The 18596-nt window shown below is 38.7% G+C and overlaps 1 protein-coding gene across 3 annotated transcripts in view; it reads left to right on the plus strand.

The window, feature by feature from the left end:
- IFT122 (intraflagellar transport 122) overlaps positions 1 to 17327 on the plus strand; it is a 32778-nt gene extending 15451 nt beyond the window's left edge. For all 3 annotated transcript variants that reach the window (XM_009586461.1, XM_009586462.1, XM_009586463.1), the window contains 13 exons: positions 2070 to 2231; positions 5123 to 5289; positions 6169 to 6340; positions 7468 to 7570; positions 9135 to 9275; positions 10326 to 10423; positions 11370 to 11470; positions 12640 to 12805; positions 13782 to 13893; positions 14349 to 14477; positions 15348 to 15427; positions 16071 to 16235; positions 16974 to 17327. In XM_009586461.1, the coding sequence (XP_009584756.1) occupies positions 2070 to 2231; positions 5123 to 5289; positions 6169 to 6340; positions 7468 to 7570; positions 9135 to 9275; positions 10326 to 10423; positions 11370 to 11470; positions 12640 to 12805; positions 13782 to 13893; positions 14349 to 14477; positions 15348 to 15427; positions 16071 to 16235; positions 16974 to 17063 (1686 nt within the window). In that variant the 3' untranslated portion in view covers positions 17064 to 17327. The remainder of the gene's footprint in view (positions 1 to 2069; positions 2232 to 5122; positions 5290 to 6168; positions 6341 to 7467; positions 7571 to 9134; positions 9276 to 10325; positions 10424 to 11369; positions 11471 to 12639; positions 12806 to 13781; positions 13894 to 14348; positions 14478 to 15347; positions 15428 to 16070; positions 16236 to 16973) is intronic.
- The last annotated feature ends 1269 nt before the right edge of the window (positions 17328 to 18596 follow it).

The following is an 18596-nucleotide window of genomic DNA, read 5'->3' on the forward strand; positions in this document are numbered from 1 at the left end:
TTCACAGGAGGAAAAAAAAAAGGAGATGTGGGACAACAAGAACTTACGAAACTGTCTTCAGGAGAACTGGAAAAACGTTCAATATTCAATTAATAATTGGTAGAATACTACTGTGCTAACAGAGCTTAGTACAGAACACTTCATAAACATGAGTTAATTAAGCCTTTCCTTCCCCCCTGGAGGTAGGTAATTACTATTATCTCCTCTTTGCAGAGCCAGAAACAGGCCCAGAGAAATAAAATGACAAACTCAAGGTCTCATGACAAGTCTGTGGCAACTGGAAATAGAATTTGGGATTCCTTGCTTCCATGCTGTGCTCTAATCACTAGTTCTTATTCTTTTCACACTTCTTGATAGAATTTCACTAGACAATAACTGTCTGTCATGAGCACATTAAAAGACGTGGTATCACCCTTGTCCTTCTACAAAGGCTGCATGATAATGCTTAGTTTAAAGATCTGTGTTGAGATGGCACAAAGGGAATTCCTCTTTCTCATGCTAATTAGATTTACACCTCTCCTTATCTTCCATTTGTGCAGAGCTGTCCTGGTTCTGTCAAAACGCCAGCTGGTTGCAGTTAACTTTTCTTGGGGTCTAACATGGGACAAAGTTCTGGCGTTAGAACCCCCCCCTTTTTTTTTCCTTTCCTTTAAAGGGTAGATAGGTAGGTGAGAGCATTCTCTCACCGCTACTAACCTTTCTTTTCCACACATGCTTCTCTAGATCTGCATCTGTTGAGGATATTCTGGAATTTTCATGTTATATTCTGTTTAATGAGAAAGATTCCCTTTGTAAATAGGCATAATCTTACTTTCAGACTTCTTGAAAATGCTCCTTCTGAAGTGAGAGTTCTACATCACTGCTTACTCTTGCTGGTGGTGTCTTGGATTCCTTTTAAGGCTTGTAAGGGTGTAACTAAGCACACATGTGTCATTAATATGATGGTTTTCTCTCAGTAATGACACTTTTTTTTTCTAATTGATGACAGCAGAAAACATAACTGCCAGATCTCTATCTGGCAAGATTCTGTGAAGTCTTTAAAAAATGGTATAACAATTCCTCCGATTTATTTTTTTAACTAAGTTTTTAAAGGAAACTTTCAAGACCAGTCCAGTATCAGCTGAGTCAGTAAGCGTGACCAGAAGGTGTGATGGCTGAGTCTCCTTTGGCAGTAGAGAATTGAATTTGTATGCTTGTGGAATGCTTTTCCCCCTTTCGTGCAGTTTTCTTTAAATTCAATTCACATCTATATATTTCCATATGAGGTGGGCTAATAGTAATAACTTTACCCAAAGCAGGGTAGTAATGTGTTTCCAAGGTATAGGATAAATATAAACATACACACTAAAACACACACACATGCACACATATGCACGTTTGTGTGAATATATGTGGCATTGGTCCCTTGAAGTCGGTGTGCCTCTATGGGTCTGATTCACATGAAGGATTTCTCTGTGGCACTGCACACACTTTGCCTCTGTGGTCCCTTCCCAGACAATCAGAGTGAGCAGTTCCAATGTGCAGGTGCTCTGGAAGCAACTGCCGCCTACCTGAAATCATGAGCTCTTGCATGTGGGGACAGTGGTGGTGACACTGGTTTTTATTCAGAGGCAGGTTAACATACTTTTTGAATCTGCTTATTGCTAGCAATTACTTTCGTGTTTGTCATCCCACCCGCACGTATTGTTAATTTAGCCAAATTATATGCTAGTGAGTTTCTACAGGAGAAAATAAGGAACCCATCAGATGCCTTTTTTAAAATAGCATAGCATAATGATAGTGTGTGTTCATTTTCCTGTGTGAAATCAAGAGAAGTGATTTTTCATCGTTTTGGTTTGTATAGTGACATTTAATTTTGCTCATCCTAATTTTAATTAAGAAGGGATTTAATCCTTTAATTGTAAATTCACCAGAAATGTAGGAGAGGCATAATTATCATATCCTGTTACAGGTTTTTATTAACAGTTAAAATCTAAGCCTGGAAAATCTAATTCTTCAATGGCTATTTCTCACCTAGGTCCTGATCATCTAGAATATTTTCTACATCTCTCTTTGTGTTTTTTTTCCAGGAGCGGAAGAAGCATGGAGAAAACAACAATGAACTGTTCCTAGCAGATGTTTATGCCTACCAGGGAAAATTCCATGAGGCAGCGAAGTTGTACAAAAAGAGTGGACATGAAAACCTAGCTCTCGATATGTACTCTGATTTACGCATGTTTGACTATGCAAAGGTAATAGTTTGCAACTGAATATTTAAATGCGGAAATATTAATGTACCTGTAGCTGTTTTCAAAGTATGATCCTACAAAAGGATTGGATGAAATGCGGGCTTTGAATTCTAACTATTTTCTCTGTTAATTGGTTGACGTTCGTTTGGCTTATAAGGGGGAAAAATGGCTATCTTCTGTGCCTTTTTCTTCGGAGTCTACTACTGAGGTAGCAGATTGTGTTTTGTATAGTGTCAAATGTGTCCATGGAATTCATGGCTTTTCAGTGGATTTTCTTGTTCGACACCACCAAAGGTGACTCTTTCATTGTGATTATATAGTAGTATCCATAGTAATTTTCCTTTTTTTTAAAAACTAAAAATCTCGGTTTTATGACTGTTTCTTCCTCATTATCTCGCTCAAGAGTCCGTTTTTATTTTTTTGTCTTCCAAAGATAATAAGGTAGTACTCATGCAAAGTGGAGATGAGTGTACCATGAAATTAATTCATTTCCATATTATAATAAAAATATTTTTCTGACGGAGTTTGAACTTAAATAAGTATGTTCTATATTAATGTATTTTATAAAGTGTATAATATACTAACCTGGTATATTTTTGTTTACTAGAGAATTTTCTTCCAAAGATTCAATATGTCTTGGCTTTTTTTTTTTAAAAGTCTATTTCCATGTAGAAATAAATTGAATATGGTTTTAAAAAGTGATGTTTTTATACAGCGATAAGAAAGCATTACTTGGCTTTTAAGTCTTCTATGGTGTTTTCTTATCAAAATCCCTGAGAATGCATGCACTGTTTAGTCTCATTCGTCACTCATCAGAGCCTTATTCTGCCCAATACAGGACAAAGACTTTACCATGACATGCATATAAACTGTTTTAGCATAGATTCCACAAACTGCTACAGAGAGATCTTTTTCTTCCAAGAGCTTAATATAAATACTTTGGGGCTTTGCTGATGTAAGTCTGACTTCCACTATTTTTGGCTGATGAGTCTTTGTTAGCTTCAGTGTTTTGGCTCCTCTTGAACATAAATGTAATTCATAGATGAAAATTTTCCCATAAGTCTTCGTAAGAATCTTTTAACTCTTGGCCGTAGTCATGTCTATATTTAACTAGCAGAGAGCAAAAGGTCTTGCATTTCCTATCCTTGAGAGTAACTCCATGCAGAAGAAATTAAAGGTACTTCATAGCATATGAAGGAAGCTTCTTGTGCAGGGAGTGCACAATACATGGAAGAATATGTAAACCCCCTTGGTTTGCCAGTTATTTTTCCAAGAAAAGATATATGGGGGGGTGGGGGTTGTTTTTGTGTTGGGGGGTGGTGGTGGTGTTTTTTTAATACTGCAGAATTACACAAAGGAACCCTTACAGAATCCGATTTCTTGTGCTTGACTTTGATTAGCTCTGGCTGGAGAGCCCAGACTGGAGGCAGAGGTCAGGACGTCCTTTGATATCTGGTCATAGGCTTGTTATCACAGTACCAGATCACAAATTACTGAGAACTCGCAAAAAACTCTATACTGTAAGAAGCTGAGCTTTTGATTTTGGGCTTATTTTGGTGACCTCAGCTGGAAAACAAGTTGTGTCAAAGATGCTGTCAACTTGATTTTTTCGTTTCTGTTTTTCATATTCAAAGATTATCATGACATTTTTATAGTTATTCACTTGAATCAGGGCCGTGTTGCAGTAGATAATGCTAGAGCGAAATCCTATATGGAGTTCATTTATGAGCTGACATAGAGACGGAGTATAGTTCTGTACCTGTTGACTGGCCGCGTCAAGGAAACTGGTAAATTGTGGTAGTGGAACAGATCTGTTTTTTGCCTGTTTGTGGTTTTGTTTTGGTTTTTTAAAACCTCAATCAGAATTTACCAAAAACACAGAGGATAAGGTAATTTTCCACTCTCTTCTCACCTTTCCATTTCTCCTCTGTTCTATTTTTTCATTTGATAGAAGCTGTGTTAATGGACAATAGCCTGTTCTGTTAACAGACAAAATTGCCCTTAATTGATCTTCTGGTGTTGAAGTTTCTTTTTTTCTTTCTTTTTTTTTTTTTTTCCCCCTGGCACATGATGTCAACAGATGTGAACAATATGGTGCCAGGGCTTTGGTATTGGCAGAAGAAGCTGAACAAATGGTCATCATCACAGCATCCAGCCTTGGTGTCTGCATTCCTTGCGGAAGTCCAACCAGTAGTTCAGAATTACTCTCACTTTTGAGTAGCTGTCATTCCATCCTTATAAAAGAGCTTCTTTGATATATTGTAATATAATTATCAAGTGTCTTTGCAGAAATTTCAGCCTTTAATTGATTTGTGGCTGGGCATCCTGATGCTAACATATGATTAAGTGGGTATACTATTGTTAACTAAGCATGGGGTGGGGCTGGGTCATCTTTGAGAATGAAACCATACCTTCTGGGCTTGCAAAAGAAAATCTGAAACTTGAAATTAATCTATTACAGTTTTTGAGATTAGCACTATTTTGTTTTGGAAAGGCATGTTCCTGAAGAGCATGCAGAAATCATAATTTGTATTCACTTAAACAGGCTCAACAGAGAGCAAGCTTTCCGAGAAATCAAATGGGGACATATTTATTACCTCTGAGGCATCTGCATCATCATTCTCCTGGCCCTCCCAGAATCTCCCACTTTTTTTTTTTTTTTTTAATTTAAAACTATCTAAATGGGAGACTTGCCATTCTTTCCTACCAAACATTGGGCCTTGATGATTAGTTGCTGAAGGCTGGATCAGTTCATGTTGCTCTGTATGTAGTATTTCTTTTCTTAGGAAGCATAACAATATTCATTAAAAAAGCCTTTATGTATTTTAGAATTTGGACTGTAACGATGTTTGTGACCAGAAGGTAATGCAAACTTTTGTATTGCACTATTTCAGGATTTTCTGGGATCTGGAGACCCCAAAGACACAAAGATGCTAATAAAAAAACAAGCAGATTGGGCCAAGAATATCAATGAACCAAAAGCAGCAGTGGAGATGTACCTCTCTGCAGGCGAGCACATGAAGGCCATAGAAATCAGTGGGGACCATGGCTGGGTTGATATGTAGGTTTTAGTTCCATCTCAGAGATAATATATAATGAAAACTCAAATGAATTATTATGAATTCTGCATAATTTTAAAATAAGACAAAACTTGTTTGATATGTGCCTCTGTTTATATCAGATTGAGTATTTGAAGCACATCTACAATTAAAAATATTTTAAAAGTTACGTATGTTTAGAGGGTAGGGACATAAATATGTTACGAAAACAAATGCATTACAACAGTAAAGAGAATGAATGGGCTCATCTGTAGTATAAGACTGTCTTCTAAAATATGCATGCCTTAGGCTTTTCAGAGTAATCATCACAGCAGTGCTTGTATGTGTTGTTTTAAGCTGTTAAGGGTAATCATCTGGTGGGTAGAGAAGACAACTGGAGCACAGAATCCCTAGAAATTCTGGGGCTACTCCTGTCACTGGTCAAATTCTCCTTGATTTGCAACAGGTGACACTTCAGGTTGGTTGTAGAGTTGCCGTAAGATCTTGGACAGGTCACTCGGCCTTCCCTTGCCTCAGTTTTGTTGTGTGGCAAAGGGGGTAATGTTTATTCAGGAGCTTTTTGTTTAGGTCAGGGTTGAGGAAGTGTGTCCCATGTCATTTAGTCATGGACCTACTCCCTCCCTCCGTCTTCATGACTGTGCAAAGAGTCTGAGATACGGAATTGCATGTATGAGTAAAGATTGAAGGAGCAGGTTTCGAGTATGTAAAAGGAAAGAAAATTTGGAATGTTTGCAACACTGTTTAAACAGTTTTCAGTATGGTACTATTATGATATTTATTAAATAATAACTGATTAAAGGAGAAGTTACTACAATAATTAAACAAAAGGCAAAACAACAAGGCAGAATCTGAAACATCTGGCTTCTTTTTACTGGGTCTAGGTTAATTGAAATTGCTCGAAAACTGGATAAAGCTGAGCGTGAGCCTTTGTCAAAATGTGCCTTCTATTTTAAGAAACTTGATAACCCTGGCTATGCAGCAGAAACCTACATGAAGGTTGGTGACCTGAAAGCATTGGTCCATCTCCACGTGGAGACTCATCGCTGGGAAGAAGTAAGCATGCTGTTGATGTCTGTGTTTAAAACCATTACTTCTTATTGTCTGTGGTTGCAAGAAAGGGAGACAAACGTCTGGCTCCCCCACCACTGTAGTGAAGGGAGAGGTAGGGAGGGAGCCTTCTGTAGAATGTGACTCTGAGTATTTAAGTTAATTTTGTATGCTCAGTGTTTGTTTGGTGGTGGGTTTGTTTTTGGATTTGTCTGGGGGGGGTTTTGTTTGTTTTAGTTTCCTGGGTGAATATTTCTTGGTCTCACTTCTGAGCACCTTTTTTGCCTGCTGAGTTATAGTTGCCCACTTCCTGTGGCGATCCATGGGATGCTTCTAGTCCATCAGAAGAAATAAATAGTATCGTGGGAAATTCTGTTTTGAACTGTATTACTTATAATTTGGACACACTTGAGTGAGAATACCATACGCATAATTTAGATCTGATGAATGTGTGCTGTGTTAGCGTGGACCCCACTCTATAACTGGATTTATGCTTCTGATTAGGTAAAGTTCTGACTTCGCTGGGTTTTTCCATAAAAACATGGGTCTGCCAGTACCATCCACTTCACAGCTGAGGCCACCATTAATTTTGTTCTTGTTTCTTCACATTAAGTTTTTAATAGGTGTAGTTTCTTAAGGAAATGTTTTCTTCTTAAGGAAATGTTTTCAAAGTGCTACTGCAATTGACAAACGCCTCCCCCAATTATATGGATGCTTTGGAAAATTGCAGACTAGTCCTTTATTGACTAGCAAATTTAGCAAGTAAATCTAAACTGCATTTATAGTGTTACTTCAATTTCTTTAGAAGATATATTCTGTAAAAATAAAAATATTTTTTTTGTGTCTTGCTGTGAAATCTACTAAATTTCCTAGATAATCACTTTCAAGTTTCCCTCTTTCAATAGCCAGACTGTTACTATGCTTAGCTTCTTTTCTTTCATTGTTGATTGCTTTTTATTTTAAAATACATTAGTCTCATACTGGAGAAAATATGCATTACACTCTCTATTCTGTGTATGTATTTTTGTTGTGAATTTACTTAGAGCTAAAGGATTGATCCCATGGAATATTCTAAACCCTTTAACTGTTTAAACCATGCAGTATTCTAAAAATGAGTTTTTTATTTACCTCAGGCATTTGCTTTGAGTGAAAAGCATCCTGAATTCAAAGATGATGTCTATGTCCCTTATGCTCAGTGGCTAGCAGAGAATGATAGATTTGAAGAAGCCCAAAAAGGTAAGAATGTCACTTACAGATCATTGGTCACTTGAAATTTACTCCGTACTTTTCGAATACAGAATATGCAGACTCTGCCCTGGAGAGTTTCTTATCAGTAGGATTCAAAACCAAATAGAATCTGTGTTTTCATACTGGTCTTAAAGTAGCTGGAAGTCTCCTTATTTTATAAGAAAATGTGATGGATCTGTCAAAAATGATGGCATCTAAATACAGGTCCAGATTTTCCATCGCATTGTATATCTGACTGTGGCACGTGGCAGCAGTATTTGGCATATAATCTGAGCTGGTTTTGTTAATATTTTTATCACAGTAGAATTCAAAATACGGCATCCATCTAATAAACGTGAGTGGAAAGCATAGTTTTTCCTTATATTTAGGTAATGTTGGGTTTGTACAAGTAAAATTTTCCTGTTTCTTTAAGAATTTTCAGTTTTATTAGGCTTATAAAATTACCTTTAAAGAGAACTGTCAACCTGCCATCATGTGGACAGGCTTCAAAATTTAATTCATAAACTGTGCCAGGAACAAGGAGATGTTGAAGCAAGCTCCATGTGGAGCCAGCATATTTTTAGTACAGTTACTTTTCTCAGGTGCAGCTCCGTGTGACTGTTGCATTTGCTGTTTCCAGAGCCAGCTCAGATCTAAGTGTATCACTGCATTTGCTTACAAGGGCCAAGCCAGTGAATGTGCCAGACATGATCTGTCTCCACACAAAAGTAGTTTGTGTGTCTTGACACCAAACCTTTGAGCACCTGGTTTTAGGGCAGTTTGGTAGTTTGTGCATAGAACTCTGTGAATATATTGTTCCCAGTTTCTTCCACAAAGTTCTGTGCTGCTGTGACTCAGCAAATAAAAATGCCCCAGAATTGGATGAGCTAGATACCATTGTGTAGCTATCTGAGAATTTGGTTATATCTGAGATATCTGAGCTAGCTGAAGCCAGGAGGCAATTGTGCTGGGGGTTGATTTTTTGGGGGGTTTGTTCCCCCCCCATCCCCATTACCCTATATGAAGACTGTGTTTGCCAAATGCATGTTTACCAAGTGAGAATTCAGGATCTTACTTTATACTGGCTTCTGAGCATCAAATAAAGAAGTGCTGTTAATAAATAATAGAAGCATATAGTAAATGCTGTATTCTTTCAAAATACTCAGCATTACAAACCAGAGCATTAACTTCAAACATTAATTTATTGTAGTTTTCAATGAAGTTGTGATTTGTGGTGTTTAGATTGCCATTGTTTGTATAGAGATCTAATCATCATAGCTTTTTTGCTGTTTTCTATATTTAACAAAAAAAGCAACCAGTGTTGTACAAAATGTATGAGCTCAAGAGCTGCTGAGACAGTGCAGAAGCCACAAAATACCTACAGATGCTTCTCATGTTCCATTAGTGTTGCTGCTTTCAAGGAGAAAAATACCAGTGTATAATCCTTTTTATCCTGCCCTGGAAAGACTATTTGATACTGGCTGAATAGACTGCTCTTAATTTAAAAACATTAATTTCAGTTAATTGATGTAATCGCACTGTAAAATCCTCTTTGTTTTGGCCTTCTTGGTAGCATTTCACAAGGCTGGCAGGCAGAGTGAAGCTGTAAGAGTGCTGGAGCAGCTAACACACAATGCTGTGGTTGAAAGCCGATTTAATGATGCAGCCTATTATTATTGGATGCTTTCCATGCAGTGTTTAGATATAGCCCAAGGTAAGTAACTGAAAGGAAGCTTATACTTGTTACTTTCTTGTGCATGTAGACAAACAATTATTGAATTGTGATAGCATTGCTGCAACTACTTCACTGTTGTATGGCTTTGTTTTTGGTTTTCTTGATGCTGCGCATAACTCTGGCTTGTGCTATTTTTGTAGTCCCCCTGGTTTTCCCATGTGCTTATTTAAAACAAAAAAGCAAAACAGCAACATCAGCATACATAGGCCTCCTTTTGAAATCTGACTAGAATCAAAATCATGTCTCCTGGGACCATGTATCCTCATGTACCTTCCCACAACACGCTTTAACTAAAGAAGTGATTGGAGGGTTAAAGTACTAGTAAATAAAAGATGATCTTGGAGTGTAAGATACATCTAGTATTTGAACATAGGTTGGAGAGGTACTTCACAAATTATTTCTGCCAACAGAGATAAAACTGATTTTGTTAGCTATCATCTTGTCTTCTGAATGTACTTCACTGGGAGAGAGGTGGAGCCAGTAGTTAATAGGTGTAATTTAGTAATAATGAATACAAAAGATTGATAATACTGCCTTTTGCCTGGTGCTATAAGTACCTTTTTTTTTTTTTTTTTTTAGTTCAGCTGGTGCATGATAGTGCTGATCTGTTACCCCTCAGGAATTTTATAGAGGTGCAAACTCTTCCAATTGGCTTAGTAGTGTATTTAATATTTATGAAATAAATGTTTCAAAACTTATTTTGTTTGTAAACTCTGAAGTTATGGATGAGGTTTCCAGTGATGCACACCTACTATTTTCTACCTTTAACTAAGCTATAGCCTCTAGCTATATTAAAACCATTGCCTCAACTGTTCTGTGTTTTACCATGCTTGTTTTAGACCAGAAATTTGCTCAGAAAAATGGCAAGTCTGTATAATGTGTGGTTTGCACAGGTACATGGGACACACTTGAACTGGTACATACCTCTTTTGGAAGTGCTGGGGCTAAAATCATGATATGCTGTTTTCTTCCAACTGAGTCTCATAGACTCATCTTGGAGACTTACACTAATGCCTTTGCCTCCTGCAGAGAATGAACAACAGAAGACTGAAATGTTACAGAAGTTTCATCACTTCCAGCATTTGGCAGAAGTTTACCATGTCTATCACTATATTCAAAGATACACTGTAAGATATTCACTTTAGAAGTTGTATATTTATGCTTCCTGAGCATTTTTCTTTAGGGAGTCCAGAAATAACTAGGAATAATTAATGACTTCTCAGGCAATCAAATATTGAGTGTAGATTAGTGATACTGTATAATAACTTTATTTCTTTATTTTATTATACAGCCTTCTGCTGTACTATACAAGAACTTCTGTTGTCTTAGTTCGCAAAAACTGCACTGCAGTTTTAGCAGATCTGTGCTTCTCTCAGTGTGGGTAGAAGATACGACGATGATTGACTTCCCACCCCCAGCCCTTTTTTGCTAGCTATATTGGTTTGGGTCCCCAGTGACCTGAGCCTCTGGTCCTACACAGGCTATAGTCGGCTTTTCCTTTAATCACGGGAAAACAAGATTGAACAGCAGAAGGCACCCTAGCTTAGGGATTCCTGCAATGTGGTACATGTATCAGTAGTGATGTGTGTAAACTACTCCAAAATGATAAGCAGTCATGAGTGAGGAGCTCCTGCTACTTCCAGCAATTATAGTAATGTTGCTGCCACTGTTGGTGAAAAGATCTTCTGTAAAACATTTCAGAACCCTTGATCTGTGCCCTTGCCCAAAAGATGACTCTGTGCTATGGAGGTCTTTGCTGGTCAGACTACTTCAGACCTTACAGTGGTGGAGACTCTACACTATTGCTGGCCAGTCTGCCCTCATTTTTAAATAGCCTGTTGAAGATTCTGTTTTAGCTACATGGATCTCTTTCCTTCTTTTTCTGCATGTAGCAGGCATGAGCTTTGGTGATAAAGACATGCAAAATCTACTTCCTATATTCTGTCAGTGCCTCTTCTTTTTGCAACTGTATGAAAGAAACACAGTATTGAGATGCCTAGTGCTGTTGTGCTTAGTGATATGAGTTGTTGATTTTCCAGCTTAGAAATATGTCTGTATTTTTAATAACTGCAGGAGGAGCCTTTCAGTTTCCACTTGCCCGAAACCCTCTTCAATATTTCCAGGTTTCTGCTTCACAGCTTAACAAAGGAGACTCCTTTGGGGATCTCAAAAGTGTATCCTTCCAATAGAGTACAAAATCTAGAAGTTATCTTGTGAGATATATGAAAGGAATAATTGATGTTGATCCACAATGCAGAGATCTCCTGTAGGGTATCTTCAGTTTCAGCTGTTGATTATAGTTAATGGAAACTGACTTTTGCCTTTAAGAAAACAATCGGCATCTTCAAATCATTGTGTGTTTAACTGCACCACCTTTTTTTTTTTAATAGTTTTGGAGAGCTGTACAAATCAACATGTAATTCTCAAAACCACCCATCCAGTCTGGTGTATCACCTTTGTCAGAGAAGCAAGTTCTAGGATACCAGTCACTGCAGCAGGATGTTGGCTCTGAATCTTGACAGTGTTGTTGCAAGGAGACTGAACTGAGACAGGAGGCGGGAGGGGGAAAACAGGAGCTTTTGCTTCACATGAGGCTGGTATAGCTCTGTAGTGTCTGTCAGACTAACATTTGCACCGCTTTGTTAGCGCATATTGCATCTTTGGAGAGTACTTTGTAAATGCTCTGTGTGAACTCTGTGGAAATGCACCTGTCTGTAAAAGATAACAAGAAGGGTCACTGGATGCCACAGGGAGGCCTGATTTTCTTGCTTTCACTTCATTTATGGCTTTGGATGGGATGTTAGCTTTCCTTTTCATAACTTCCTCACTTATAAATGTATAACCTTTCATAAAGTCTTTCATAACGTGCCTTGTGAGCAGTAGCTTTCTAAACAGCAGTTACTGTTACACAGTGATGAAAGGAAAAGACAACCCTTGGTCAATGATGCAGAGCATATGCTTTATTTCCAGTAAGATCATGTCTATTTAGTTGGTGTCTGTGGGTTGCTGGTGTTATAAGATTTTTTTTTTTTTTTTTTTTTGGCTGGGGGAAAATCCATTCACGCTAAAATTACTGAAATTTTGTAATGGAGTCAGAATATTTAACCAATGTTTATGTAGGGTCAATTCCTTACCTTGCTAATAATTGCCCAGTTCTTTCTAATAATTGATAGTTCTTTCACACTTGTTTTTAAACGGAGTTATGTAAATAGATTTCTCTTGTTAAAGCCTGTTTAAAGTACCGGTGTTGGATATGCTTCATTGCACAACTTCTCTGATTACAAAGAGTATTGCAGTTTTTCCTAAATGCCATTTGTATTTTTATTCCTTAATTAAATTATAGCAATACATTATTTGCCCTGGCAAAACAGAGTAAAGCTCTTGGTGCATATAAACTGGCTCGTCATGCCTATGACAAGTTACAGGGACTGCAGATCCCAGCTAGGTTCCAGAAATCAATTGAGCTGGGCAGCCTGACAATCCGATCCAAGCCATTCCATGACAGTGAAGTAAGTTGTGATGTGTATCATGTTAATCATTAATATGTGGCCTAATCCAAGAGTCTGAGTTGCTGTATGCACAAAAAAATGTGAAATATATTATGCATAGCTCTGTGGTATAATTATATTTCTGCTGGAAACAGTCCTTTTATTGTTGTTCTTCAGGTCAGACTTCCTTTTGCTCCTGAGAACAAATTAAAATCAGTCCTTTCTTTATGGGCAGCTTCCATCCTCCCTCTCCTGTCTTACATCTACCTTCCTCTCTGCCTATTAATTCTTTCAAGTCTTTTTCTCTCTGATCCACGTACAATTACTCCACAGCCTTTCTCTCTCTCTCTCCAGCTGGAGGTCACTTTCATTTGTCCCACTCCTAGCACTCCTTCCCTCTTCCCCCTATCCCTTGAATGACTTTGCTTCCTTAAGTCTTATTTTTAACACCTTTCCTTCTTTAACTGAAGTCTGACTTTCTGCAGTGCTCTATGAAGCCATGTCTTATGGAGTACTTACTAAAAATAAATCGCATTGTGCAAGTGAACATGCACCTGGCCACCTGAAATAATAGAAATACAGTCTTAAGAACTGCCTAAAATAACTGTGCTCTTGAAAAGAAGAGAGGTAAATTAATTGGAGAACTTGATTTGACCAAACCTTAGAGCAAAAAACTTTGCTTTGGTAACCTCTTCAACTTCTTTTGTCACTGTATTTGATGCAGAATTCTGCTTCTGTTACTGCAAAGGCAAGGTGAAAATGTAATTGTTAGAATGGTGAAGACAGCTATTTTTAATGTGAAAACTTGCTGTTTTATTAAAAAGGGAAAGCATTTTCAGATGTTAAGGGATCTGATTTCACAGCAGTATTTCTCCAGGTTAGCGCTGATGTAGTTATCAGTGGTGTAAACCTAAGGAGCCCATATTTAATTGAAAACAAAGAGTTCAGGATATGCTGATCTGTTTACGATAACTGTGCTCTGTATGTGTTTTTGCAGGAGCTTGTGCCCTTGTGTTACAGGTGCTCTACCAACAACCCTTTGCTAAATAACTTGGGGAACGTCTGCATTAACTGCAGACAACCTTTCGTCTTCTCTGCTTCCTCCTATGGTGCGTTGGAGTATCGCATTTGGTTGTGCTTTTCAAGTAGATAAATGTTAACTAAGCAGAGTAGATTAGTACTTAATTTGTTCTCTCTGCAATGTTATTTGGACAAACAAATCTTTCCTTTTAATGCTGTTAGGTTTGACTAAGTGGCTGCTTCTTGTCCCAGGGATAGTTGGATTTTATTGCAAGATAGCAGCAGCAGTAAAGCATTGCTTTATTGTGAGACACCGAATGTATAAAGTGTTTCATTAACATAGATGCAATCCTTTGAGAAGTTGAGGGGTTTTGGGGTTGGTTTAGTTCTATTTTATTTAACTTGCTTCGTGAGAACATGTGGGTAGAACACCACCATCATAGAAGCCAGAGTGTGTTCATTTCTTAAGGGGCACAGTATCTTCCAGGAGGCATTTTCTGAGTTCTCGCAGGTCAAATGCTCCTTGCTTTTCACACCCCTTTAGAAGTACTGCATCTAGTTGAGTTCTATTTGGAAGATGGCATCACAGATGAAGAGGCTGTAGCTCTCATTGATCTTGAAGCTCCAAGACTGAATAAAAGAGAGAATAAATGGCAAGAGATGATGAGTGACCGTATCCTTTTGATTAAAATTGGTTTCCAGTCCTTTTCTTAGGGAAAAAAGCAGCAATTTTTGAAATTTCCCCCCCCTTAGGTTTAAAATTTTCTTTGTCATATGACTGATATGAGTACAATTGCATCGTGTTTCCTTTTCAAGTTAGTATAACAACAAAAGTGATGTTTTAACAAAACCTAATATTTTCTTAAAGCTTTTTCATCAGGAAAATTGGTTTCTCATCATGTAAAATATTTCTTTTTAACAATGGAATGCCATGCTTTACCTATTCTGTTTTAACTGCTTTCTATAAAGAATGGGAAGAATCTGAAGTGTGTTATTCACTTCCAATAACAGCTTGCTTTAGAGGCTGCCTTCTCTTAGCCAAGGGAAACCAGCATGGACTTTCTTCATAACCATTCCTGTTGGAATCTGTTTTGTAATGCTTTGGCATCCAGAGCTCCCAGTTGCTGTGGGGGCCATATAATATTAGGTGCAAAGTAATGCACAAGAAAACACAAACTCTGACTAAAGCGACTCAAAATGTAATTTAAATAGGTTGCTTCATTTGCGTTTTGTCGTCTGTCAGAAGGGGGCAGAGAGGGAAAGAAGGCAGAGCTGATGTCATACTTGGTTGTGGTCAGTTTTGCCATTCTACAGCAGCTGCAATGATAAATTTCCCCAGTCACTGTGAATCACAGCAAGCCCTTCTCTAGTACTTTCTATAATAATCTAGCCACTGTAACAGTTTGAGAATACTCTGACCCTCTGGAGCAACAAGGATACCAGTTTTCCTGGTATGGTTTCATATTTATTCTGTGAGTGCTAGCTACTCTGAGGGCAGCTAGTTTTATAGGAACTCTGTTTCTTCCTTAAGAAATGCATCTAGATGCACAGAGTTTGAGGCTTGATGACAATACAGATATTATTGAAGATGATGATCCCTTTACAGCAAAACTGAGCTTTGAGGTAAGAGCCTTACCTGTATCTTCCAGTTGTTTCTTTCTTGCTACCAACAGAACTGAATAGAAAATTTTAACTTACAATCCACGCTGCTTTTCTGGTGTGAACATATTACAAAGACTACCACAAGAGAGATACAAAGCAGGGCACTGGAAGAGAGGGATGGAACTTGAGAGGAAAGGGATTTACCAGTTAACTCCTCTCTTAAAAAAAACCCAAAACAACAACAACAAAAAGCCCACACAAAATAACAAAGATCTTAAAGTAAACATTCCTGGAATTTGGTTTTATCATAAAATGATACAATGGGGCTGTCCCCCAGGGTGTTTCTGTGTCTAGGCAGTATGCCTATAAAACATTCGTTACTGTGAGGTTTTAATAAAGGATGTGGACATGGGTGTTATTTACAAGGAGTTGTGTTAAAATGAATAATGGAAGCTCACTGAAACCAAGTTAGAGATGTGGCTGGATGCTGCTGTTGCTGAAGGTATTGATAAAACTGACAGTGAGTTTGGTGGGACTAGTCTCAGGCCAATGCTATATTAGCTTTTTCTACTGAATCTTACTTTGCTTCTTACAACATCTTATTAATCCTCAAAGGGCTTTGCAGTTGGTAACAGTAATTCTTTCTAAATCTGCTCTCCTGCAGCAAGGAGGCTCAGAATTTGTTCCAGTGATTGTGAATCGTGCTGTTCTCCAGTCAATGAGCCGGAGGGACGTCCTGATTAAACGCTGGCCAAAACCGTTGCGGTGGCAGTACTATCGTTCCCTGCTACCAGATGCCTCCATTACCATGTGTCCATCTTGTTTTCAGGTAGTGTTTTCATGGAGAGGTTTGGGGGTTGGGGGGAACCAAAAAAACAAAAAAACCCCAACACAACACAAAAAAACCTTACTGAGAACCCTCTGCCTGAAACAATTCTAATCTTTGAAACCTCATACTTTAAAACGTATTCAACAAATTCCTGAATGATGTAGAGACAGAGAAAGCAGTGAAAACCAAAAAATAAGCTGTGTGATGCACAGAGGAACAGCTGCCTTCTGAAAACTTTGAGGTAGCTGAATTTGAGAAGTTGAACTGACAGCAAGTCAGAGCCTCTCGAGCAAGCCTTGGCTGAACAACAAATTCTGATTTGTATTTATTTCTTTTTGCACTGCCCCTCTGACTTTCAGCCTGGTCTAGCAGGGAAAATCAGTCAGTAACTAAGTTAGCCTGTGGTTCAGTCCCTCTCCTCCTCTCAGGAATGGCTTTTTGAAATACTGGAATTCAGTCACGTTTGCTTACACAGAAACTGTATAATTTTTGTCCTTCTTTCTGCAAAAGTAATTAATTGGTTTGTGCCTCTTCAGCAACATTGGCAGTGGTTTGTGAAATGCTTGCTGCTCATTCCAGGTTATAGTGCGCTCAAGCAATTGAAAGTTAAGAGGACCAATTCTCTTGTAATGGTAGCTTCAGAATGTTTGTGCCATAGAGAAGCTGTTGAGCTCAGTTTGCATTTTCCTTGAGCTAGTCACAGGCTAACTTGCCCCTAAATCTGTTCCTGATTAACAGATGTTTCACACAGAAGACTATGAGCTTCTCGTACTGCAACATAACTGTTGTCCATTCTGTCGACGGAGAATAGATGAGTCAAACCAATGAAGAAAAACAATCTTATACCTCAACTGACAGACTTCCCTATTGGCTTGGCAAAACACTTCTTAGATTCATAGAGTTTTCCTAACAACTTAGTTAAGTCATCTTGTTTCATTTTGTACTTAAGAGTGGAACTGAGTTGAAGAAATGTAACTTTTTTTTTTTTTAAAAGAAAATGTCTGTTGTTTGTGAATGTCCTCTACATTTCCCAGGCAAGCAGCTGAAGTGCCACAGATTTTTACAGGAATGTTTCTAGGGTCAAGTTCAGCCTTGAAGTAATTGTTGGTTTTATTCCAACTTGTGTTAGGACTTGATTTGCTCCTTAATATGTACCCGTTATTGACAGATCTTCAAATAAATGGGACTATTTTTCACAACGCTTTCTCTTGGAATTTGCTAGAATGCTGCTGCTTCTGAGCTTTTCTTTTTTATTATTCTATTTAGGGAAGAACACCATTAGAGTTCAGAGCTCTTGAAGTGTGATCTTAAGAGTTACACCGATCTTGGCATCGGGGACCATCTCACAGCCACACTGAGTGGAGAGGGGTCGAAGCTTTTAATCTGTGCAGAATTCACCCTTGTTAAAATGCAAAATGCCAGGTTGTGCATGGAAGTATGCATTTCATGCTAGCCAAGCTTCCCAGTCATAAGTACCTCAACTGCCTGCTGCCACATATGTAATCCTAGTAACAGTAGCCTGTTTACTACTAGTGAAAGAAACACCGCTGACCTGATGGGCTAAACTGAATATATTTGCACGCTTATAAATATGTCAGGGTGCCAGGCAGGAATACCAAAGCAGCTGAGGGCTCATGGTCAGCCAGTGGTTTCCCACAGCACCTCCTCTGTACCCAAGATAGGAGAGTTCTTCATTGTCTGCTGAGAAAATCGTAAGTGAGGTCACATGCTGTGGTACTGAATCACAGGATAGTTCCCACGACTCCTGGCATCCTGTCAATTCTTGTGGCGTTTGTGATCTGAGCGTACCTTTGTGGTGTGGGTGCACACGCCTGCCTGAGCTCGTGCGGATCCCTTGGCCGTCGTGCTGACCGGTGGAGTGTTCTGCTAAAGCGGTATGTCTGAACACTATTTCCCCAGCATTGTTTCAGTCCAGAGCTATGGGCAAACAACGTGTAGAGGTGAGAGGAGATGGACCTGCCGCCGCCGCCTTCAGCCTCTTGCTGAGGGGACTTTAATGATGCAGCTGATATTGTGGGTCAGTCCCAGGCAGCAACTGACCCCCCCAATGCAGTAGTTTGCTCGCTACCCCCCTCCCTGCAGGACTGGGGAGAAAATCAGAAGAGCAAAAGCAAAAAAGCTCATGGGCTGCCATAAAGACAGTTTAATAAGTGAGGCAAAGCTGTGCATGCAAGCAAAGCAATAAGGAATTTATTCACTGCTTCCCAGTGGCAGGCAGATGTCCAGCCTGCTCTTTGGAGAACAGGACCTCAGCTTGAGTAACGGTTACCTGGGAAGGCAAACACAACGAACACAACATCCTCCCTGCTTCCTCCTTTCCCTGAGCTTTTATTTCTGAGC

The sequence above is a fragment of the Fulmarus glacialis genome, unplaced genomic scaffold (assembly GCF_000690835.1).
Source record: "Fulmarus glacialis isolate BGI_N327 unplaced genomic scaffold, ASM69083v1 scaffold10341, whole genome shotgun sequence".
NCBI lineage: Eukaryota > Metazoa > Chordata > Aves > Procellariiformes > Procellariidae > Fulmarus > Fulmarus glacialis.